This window comes from Pelophylax lessonae (assembly GCF_965119305.1).
Source record: "Pelophylax lessonae genome assembly, chromosome: 9".
In the NCBI taxonomy this organism is placed as follows: domain Eukaryota; kingdom Metazoa; phylum Chordata; class Amphibia; order Anura; family Ranidae; genus Pelophylax; species Pelophylax lessonae.
The window spans coordinates 34,816,430-34,825,674 of NC_138776.1; the positions used below are offsets into that span (position 1 = coordinate 34,816,430).

Consider the following 9,245-nt stretch of genomic DNA (forward strand, 5'->3'; position numbering starts at 1 on the left):
GTTGAAGCCCACCCTCTTTGCCGATGCACATACACTATATTTTCAAAAGTATTGGGACACCTGCTTTGACACGCACATGAACTTTAATGGTATCCCAGTCTTAATCTGTAGGGTTCAATATTGAGGTGGCCCACCCTTTGCAGCTCTAACTGCTTCAACTCTTCTGGGAAGGATGTCCACAAGGTTTAGGCGTGTGTTTATGGGAATGTTTGACCATTCATCCGGAAGTGCATTTATGAGGTCAGACACTGATGTTCGAAGAGAAGGCCAGGCTCGCAGTCTCTGTTTTAATTCATCCTAAAAGTGTTCTATCAGGTTGAGGTTAGTACTCTGTGAAGGCCAGTCAAGTTCTTCCACCCCAGAGTCGCTCATCCATGTCTTGCTTTATGCAATGGTGTGTAGTCATGTTGGAACAGGAAGGGGCCATCCCCAAACTGTTTCCACAAAGTTGGGAGCATGAAATCATCCAAAATGTTTTGGTTTGTTGATGCCTTAAAAGTTTCCTTCACTGAAACTAAGAGGCCAAGCCCAACCCCTGAAAAACAACCCCACACCTTAATCCATCCTCCACCAAATGATTTGGGCCAGTGCACAAAGCAAGGACCATAAAGGCATTGGTGAGCAAGTTTATTGGACAGCCTTCCCAAAAGAGTTGAATCTGTTATAGCTGCAAAGGGTGGGCTAACTCAATGTTGAAACAATTGGACTAATACGCCATTAAAGTTCATCTGCGTGTGAAGTAAGGAAGGACTGATTATCGGCAAAGTGCTTGAGGCATCACCCCGGTACCGACGTCCATAGCCAACGGTCGGCTGTCTTGTAATGACAACCGATGCGGCTGAGAAGCCACTCGGCTGTCATTACAAGGAGCGGGAGGGGACTTCCCCCCCTCCCGCCTCCTTCCGTGGCTCCTGTCCCTCTGGGAGACCCAGGCAACCAGCCTGCATGGCCACCGAAGACCCCGATCAAAGCCACATTCAGCTCTGATAGGGTGTCCATTTTTTTTATCTGGCACCAGTACCCGGAAGTGATGTCATGACATTACTTCTGGATACTAGCGCCAGATAAAAAAAAATGACAGCTTTCAAAATAGTCAAACTTGGCGTTTTGAATGCTTTTAAGTGCAAAGGAGGGGTTTTGGGTCTTTTAGACCCCCAGATCCCTTCACAAGTACCTGTGAAGTAGAAAAAATAAAAAAAATGTTTTTTTAATGTACGAAAATATCGGCCCATATCGGCCGATACTGATATGCGATGACCAAAATATCGGTATTGGTATCGGCAATGAAAAAATAATATCGGTCAATCACTAGTGTGAAGGCAGTTGTCCCAATACTTTTGACAATATAGTGTTTGAATTACATGGGTGGCAAGTGGTGAACAGAAAATAAAATTGTTGGTTCTCTTTACTAACTTCCTAAAGATTTATTGAAAACATTTTTGGACCATACAGTAGAAAAATATGTTGATTATGTAGTTACACAAGTAGTGTGTTGCAATAAGTAGTAGTAGGAGTAACACAGGTAAGTAAAATTGCCTGCTCAGGGGCTGTTGCTACGAGGAACCGAGAAAGACAACATGTGTCAATCGTTCATCTGACACTGAACATCAGATAACTGGGCAAAGACCAAATCATTAGATAAGTAAGAGGGTATTTGAAGATTAAAAAAAAATTATATACATATATATATATATGCATCTCCTAAAATTTTAATATCATCAAAAAGTTAATTTATTTCAGTAATTCAATTCAAAAAGTGAAACTGATAATTTTTATATAGATGTGTTACACACGGAGTAATATATTTCAAACATTTCTTTTTTTCATGGCTTACGGATAGTGAAAACTCAAAATTCAGTATCTCAGAAATTTAGAATAATAAATAAGACCAATAAAAAAAGGATTTTTAATACAGAAATTTTGGCTTACTGAAAAGTATGTCCATGTACATGTAGCAACCTCCTAGGTAGGTGCTAGAGAGAGAGTGTGGTTTTGAATCCCTTCTGCTTACCAGAGGGAATGCTGGTAAATCTATCCTGTTCTCTGCCTACCAGAGAGCAGGATCTGCTAGTGAGGTCTGCCCAGTGTGCTCAGGTCATCTCGGTCTGAAGAGTATTTCACATTGGTCCAATAGGGAAGCATAATGGACAGTGGGAGGAAACCTGACTAATGGGTGCACAGGCATTTAGTACAGCTCTGGTGATTTGGCCGAGGAAAAGTGCATTGTTGTATGTCCTGGATACTGTATAAATGTCACATGTGCTCAGGGTCTTTCAGCTGGGGAGCAGAGTCCCAGAGGGAGGGGGGCTGCCTCTTCGTCTGTAGAGGTGCCATGTGACCTCAGGTGGTTGACCTGAAGGCCTAAAGAGCTAGAGAGCAAAAGAACCTGGAGGTCCTGTGAAGCTGACTAGAATGGAGTAGCGGGGGTACAGATCTGTGTCAAGGGCCCTGACGTGGGAAGGGGGGTTGGGGGGGCGGGGAACTGGAGAAAGTGCAGAGAAGGGCAACCAAACTGATAAGAGGCATTGAGGGACTCTGCTATGAGAAAGGATTAATGGAACTGAATTTATTTTAACTGAATTTATAATTTGAATTCTCTCTAGAGAAGAGGAGATTAGGGGGATATGATCAACATGTATAAATACATAAGGGGTCCATATAGTGAGCTTGGTGTTGAGGAAAATAGATTTTGTCTCCAAATATGGAAAGGTTTCTTCACCGTAAGAGCTGTGAAAATGTGGAATAGACTCCCTCTAGAGGTGGTTCTGGCCAGCTCACTAGATTGCTTTAAAAAAGGCCTGGATTCTTTCCTGGGTGTACATAATATAACTGGGTACTAATATTTATAGGTAAAGTTGATCCAGGGAATATCCGATTGCCTCTGGGGGGATCAGGAAGGAATTTTTTCCCCTGCTGTAGAAAATTGGATCATGCTTTGCTGGGTTTTTTTCACCTTCCTCTGGATCAACTGCAGGTATAGGATTGTGTATATGGGATTGTATGGTTTGGTTTTCTTTACTGTTTTTTTTTGTGTTGTTTATTGGTTGAGCCAGATGGACTTGTGTCTTTTTTCAACCTGACTAACTACCTAACCATGTAGCTAGAAGAGTCAGTGGTGACAGTGGATGAGCAAGGAGCAAGGAGACTTAACCTTTTCCATATATATATAGTTCCAGTCGGAGTATCCACAAAAGTTCCACAATTAATACTAAAAACCAATTGGCAGTAAGGATGAATGTGTGAACTGTACCCTAATCCAACAGCAAGCCCTTCAGTGGCAGGGACAGTGCTACATATAGTATAGTACACACTCAATACTTGGTCGGCGCTCCTTTTGCAAGAATTACTGCATCAACGTGGCGTGACATGGAGACGATCAGCCTGTGGTACTGCTGTGGTGTTATGGAAGCCCAGGTTGCTTTAATAGCGGCCTTCAGTTCATCTGCATTGTAGGGTCTGGTGTCTCTCATCCTCTTCTTGACAATACCCCACAGATTCTTTATGGGGCTTAGGTTAGGCAGGTTTGCTGGCCAATCAAGCACAGTGATACCATGATCATTATACCAGGTATTTGTACTTTTGTCAGTGTGGGCAGGTGCCAAGTCCTGCTGAAAAATGAAATCAGCATTTCCATAAAGCTGGTCAGCAGAGGGAAGCATGAAGTGCTCTATAATGTCCTGGTAGTTGACCAACAACAGCAGATGACATGGCTCCCCAAATCATCACTAACTGTGGAAACTTCACACTAGACCCCACTTGGATTCTGTGCCTCCCAGTCTTCCTCCAGACTCTGGGATCTTGATTTCCAAATGAAATGCAACATTTTTCACCATCCGTGATGATTTGGGGAGCCATGTTAAAAGCATGTTTAGTTGAGGTAGGAGGGTTTGCCAGGGATATAAGGAGTGCAAAAAGGAGACAAAATACAATGGCTAATGAAACCCTCCTAGCTGGGGCTGAATTTAAAAAAAGGGGGTGGCACTTGGGGTTTAATAAGAATTAATAGTAGGGGAATGAAGAGATTGGGAATGAAAGACATGTTAAACGTAAAGAGAAAAAATGGACCAGCTGAATCCCCCAAAAGGTGTGTGTGTGTGTGTGTATAGAATCAGGCATGATGATCATTTTCCCATTAAACATGGGAGTAAAAAAGAAAAAAGCTTTAGTAATGATGAGTGGTGCATTAATGGATTCAGCAGGCCCAAGTGGCTGTGAATTTGAAGGGGGAATCCTTTACTAGGTTCTTTCATGACTTTAGCATCTTTTGAGTCTCCGACCTGGAGTAGCACTTAAGGGTCTCCTTCCCACCCGCACCCTGTGATTGGACTGCCTCCTTGTACTGTGGCACATCTGATTGGTGTACTGTGCTGCTTCTCTCTACCCTTCTCTAAGCTCTGCTGTACAGGGACTGTTAATGCCTGATACCAAGTTACATTCTGATATTTACACTGCTTGCAATTAAATAAAATCAATTTCCGGATGTATTAATGAATATAGAGCTGCATTAATATGTATCTTTTATAGTGTATCTGTCCAGAGATTGGCTTTCATAAAATGTCAGCCTTTTCTATCATATGAGAGAACTGTCATTTAAGTTGATATACATTTAAATCAAAGACTGTAGTGACAAAAGTAATAATTAAAAAAAAATATATATAATCTGATATTAATAAAGTAGTATACTACAAAGTTCATCAATAACATAACCATGAAAGGAAAAAATAAAATAAAAATATTTTTTTTATGCATATATGTGATTGTATACTGTCCTAAATAAGATAAGTGTAAATGAACTTCTGATTCTGCATAGAAAATAATTATAATAGCATAGAATATTTTTCCTAATTTTTTTTTTTTTTTTTTTTACCACTGTAACAACTTAATTTGTCTTTGAGGACCAATGTAACTATAATCTGTACACGTTTCCTGTGGATATGTAGAGTGAAAAAAACTTACATTTACATTTGATAAAGTTTTCCTTCCATGACCAAAACCTTATCTCAAGGTTGCTGATAAATATACCCATTTTAGGTATATTTTGAAAATATTGTCTATACATTACCAGAAGTTTGCACATACTGACACAGATGGGTGGCATTCAGCTAAACAAATAAATACCCATGTTACAGTCCAAATGGTCACTCACTGGTCACCTAAACACCATGAAACTCCTTCTGATCTGTGTGCTCCTCGGAGCAGCTGGTGAGTCCTCTTTACCTTTACTTAAAAGGAAAAATCCTTGTATGCAGCAATATAGATGCTAACAAATGCACAAAGTACTTCTTATTTTGTAGTTTTGCTGGTCTTAATAGTTTTACATAGAGTTTCTGAATGACACTGTGTATTTTATTCCCAGCTGCTTTGGATGATGATAAGATCGTTGGAGGTTACACCTGCGCCAAGAACTCCGTCCCTTACCAGGTATCTCTGAACTCTGGATATCACTTCTGTGGTGGAGCCCTCCTCAACTCCTTGTGGGTGATCTCCGCTGCTCACTGCTACAAGGCGTAAGTAGAATTGTGATGGCAACAGTTTGTACTAGGATAGTTTGGAGTCATAATTGTCTAACTGGCTGGCTGTATGGTTAGTTTGATTATAGAGGGGCTGACTGGTTGGTCTGATTTCTTGATTTACTTTATATTAAAAGATTACTATCACAAAAATATTTAATTCTGGTATTGCATTAGATTATTACATGTCATTAAATATTAAGTATACTTTCCTTTTTTATTTCAATTTTTATATTCTTCACCCTATTGACATGCAGACCGAGTTGTCCTACAAAAGTGACAAGTTGGGACAAATAAAAAAGTTAGCTATACATGGCTTCGTTTTCTTTTTTTTTTCATTTAGCCAGTTGGCTGAACAAAAAAAAGACTGAACTAAGTTTCCCATTCACATATTCAAGGTGTATTTGGATGTCCTCCCTGCTGTGTCATTGCATTCTGAGGGCGGGACTCTCCCAATGTCAGCATATATCGATCAGCGCTGCAGCTGATTGGCTACATGAGCTGATTAAGTGAAAATATACCAACAAGTCTATTCATGAAAAGTTGACATGTAGATTGGCTTCCCATGAATGCGAATGGCCATTCATGGATAGAAATTTGGCCAGTTCCTGCTGAACCAGCTGAATTCCGATCTGTCTATGGTCAGCCTAAGACTATCCATAGTGCTTACCATGAACCATGGTCCTCCTTATTCCCATGGTATAAATTCTCTTACAGAAAAAAAAAACAAAACTGCTGATGCAATTCTGTAAGCATCCCTGGTAGTCTTATAGACATTCCAAACCTCTCTCACTGTCATTTATGCTGGAAATCGTAGGCAGCATCCATATTTCTGTCCTGGCAAACTCACTTTCAAAGAAAATGGAAAATAATGCAAAAACATTTCAAATTCTCCTTCACTGAATGTTGAGTGTGGCCTCTATTGCCGACATACACTGTATACAAGGCAGAAAGTTATACATTTGTCACAGGATAATTTTATGGGACTTAAAAGTAAACATGGAGCTCTATTCGACATGATAATGTTGACCAAATTAGTGTTAATAAAGTAAAATCTCGATAGCGGTGGACATTACATAATTTTATTCAAACTTCAAACAACAAGCATATACTAGTAAGATGAAAAAACATTTAATTGTAAAGGTTGCCAGATTCCCAATGCTGAGGGCTGCTTTCCCAAACATAGACTAGAAGGAAACATTGTCCACACAATGTTGATTTATATCCTTTTGTAGGACTTGTAGACAGCGGATCCTCTAAGCGTGTTGATATTGAAACTTTTAACATCCACAGTGAATAGTGATCACCTTCTCATTCAGTCACATATGTATGTGTAATCGTGACACATAGCTTAGCTTACCACTATGAAATATAGACCTCAGATTCAATCATCATGCTTCCTCTGTATGTTTAGGGGTTTGTAACTTTTTGGATATTTGTCTGACTCTTCAAAAAAATATAAATTTAAATGAAAACTTTGTGCCCCGAGTTTGGATTAAATGGATAGAAAAGTAACTATTTTCAGCCTACATCACTCTTAAATGTCCAATGCAGATTAGATAGTAGATCTGGATTCCATAACTTCATTGCACACTCTTTATGTCTATCCAGGAGCCTTCAGGTCAGACTGGGAGAACACAACATTGCTTCTTCTGAGGGCACCGAACAGTTTATCAACTCTGCCAAGGTCATCAGACATGGAAGCTACAACTCCAGAACCCTGGACAATGACATTCTGTTGATCAAACTAGCTTCACCCGCCACCCTCAACTCCTACGTCAAGACTGTGTCTCTGCCCAGTGGCTGTGCTGCTGCCGGGTCCAGCTGCCTGATCTCCGGATGGGGCAACACTCTCAGCAGTGGAAGTAAGTCAAGGCAGTTGTATAACTGACCATTAATCTCCTTAGCCACTTGTTAAGCTAAAGTGTATTTAAAGCGAGGACATTTTCTTCTAGATAAAATGTTGAAGGGATTGTATTGCTGTCTGTGTCTCCACTTGGGATTTTCTCTCGCTCTATTTTTCCCTGGTGTTCAATAGCACTGCCCTAAATGTGAAGTTATATGCAAAATTTTTAGCTGTCACCAGAAGAGGAATATAAGGTAAATCATCCAATGGTATGAGTAGGGATTTCTTCTCACTTTGAAGAGATGTCCTCCATCTTCCTGGTATTCCTACAGGACAGGAAGCAAGAAAAAAATCTCCCCAATCACACACAGATGGCAAAAAAAAGAAATGAAATGCACGGTTTTTAACAATTCCATAATCTATATTTATCCAAGGAATATGGATAAATATAGGGAAGAATCTGAGAAAAAAAAAGCTTTAGGCGTAATTGGGGTCTAGCTTGGTGTGAGCATACCAAATTCAGCTAACAGTTACTTAAGACCTTTCCCTAAACTGATTGACTAACAGCCGCTTAGAGGCTTCATCTTTGCTTTACTTCCTAGTATAATCAACATTTTCACTCATCCATTTATTTCTATGTAATTTATTATGTCTCTCCTTTTCTGCAGCCAACTACCCTGACCTCCTGCAGTGTCTAAATGCCCCCATTCTGACTGCTTCCCAGTGTAGCAATGCTTACCCTGGTGAGATCACTGGCAACATGATCTGTCTTGGATACTTGGAAGGTGGCAAGGATTCCTGCCAGGTAACTTCGCTAATATGTTTCATGTTCAAATATTAGAGCTATTAACTTTATGAAATGTTGAAGATGTCTCTGCACATGTTGTACCCTAAGAAATGTATAAGTGGTTTGCTGTCAGAAAAGTTGGATTTGCCTAGATATCTGTGTTCAATATTTAATGAATAATATATGCAATAAAATGTCAAGAAGAATAGACTTTGGAATGAGAACCTCTTTGTCTCAATTGTGTTTGGAGAGTCCTTTAATGATAACATGACTTTCTAAATTTAAACATATTTTTTTCTTTTCTTAGGGTGACTCTGGTGGCCCTGTGGTCTGCAATGGACAGCTCCAGGGTGTTGTCTCCTGGGGATACGGCTGTGCCCAGAGGAACTACCCCGGTGTCTACACCAAGGTCTGCAACTACAACTCCTGGATCGCCAGCACCCAGGCTGCCAACTAAATACTAGACTTTTCATGTTATCTATCCACAGCTATATATCAGCTGGAATGTGAATAAAATATTATAAGAACCTGAAATGTATTGTGTGTTATATTAAAAATCAGCTGCACTTATATTTAATTTCAAAGACAGGAATATGATCCCAAGAAAATACAGTGCCTCCATCCCTAATGGTTAATGCAAACACTTGACAGCAGTTACAAATATGATGCAGACATGTATACAAAAAAGGCTGACACAAAAAATACATATAGTAAAGACATTGTTATAATAGTAATAAGATATATTCGGTAAAAAAGTACATGGTCGTCACTAAATGTTGCAACTATGCATCTAAGTAGCTCTACACGTTTCATGGATCCCTGTCCACTCATCAGGAGCTTAAAGCCAAAGAATTACCTGTAAATGTATAACATGTGGGTTTGTATAAAAATACATGAAATCTCAAAGAAAAAAAAAATAAACAATTTTGCCTCATCACTTACACATGTCGGCATCAAAAATATACCCAGCATCTGGGAGGGGGTGTAATGAATGAACGCATCAGGGCAGAAGTCTGATCTGGGGTCATGGCAAGGATGAACCACCCATTCCAAAGGGGGAGGAGGGGAGGGAAGAGTTGGGAAGGCAGTCGGAAGGCAAACC

General features: G+C 39.9%; 1 protein-coding gene across 1 annotated transcript; it reads left to right on the forward strand.

Annotated features, from left to right (window-relative positions):
* Positions 1-5,162: 5,162 nt before the first annotated feature.
* On the forward strand, positions 5,163-8,600 carry LOC309563162 (trypsin-like; the record flags this gene model as incomplete). The annotated part of the gene is made up of 5 exons (XM_082267497.1): positions 5,163-5,202; positions 5,357-5,507; positions 7,122-7,375; positions 8,025-8,161; positions 8,451-8,600. 5 exons carry the CDS (start codon positions 5,163-5,165, stop codon positions 8,598-8,600), a joined length of 732 nt encoding a protein of 243 aa, XP_082123623.1.
* Positions 8,601-9,245: the final 645 nt, after the last annotated feature.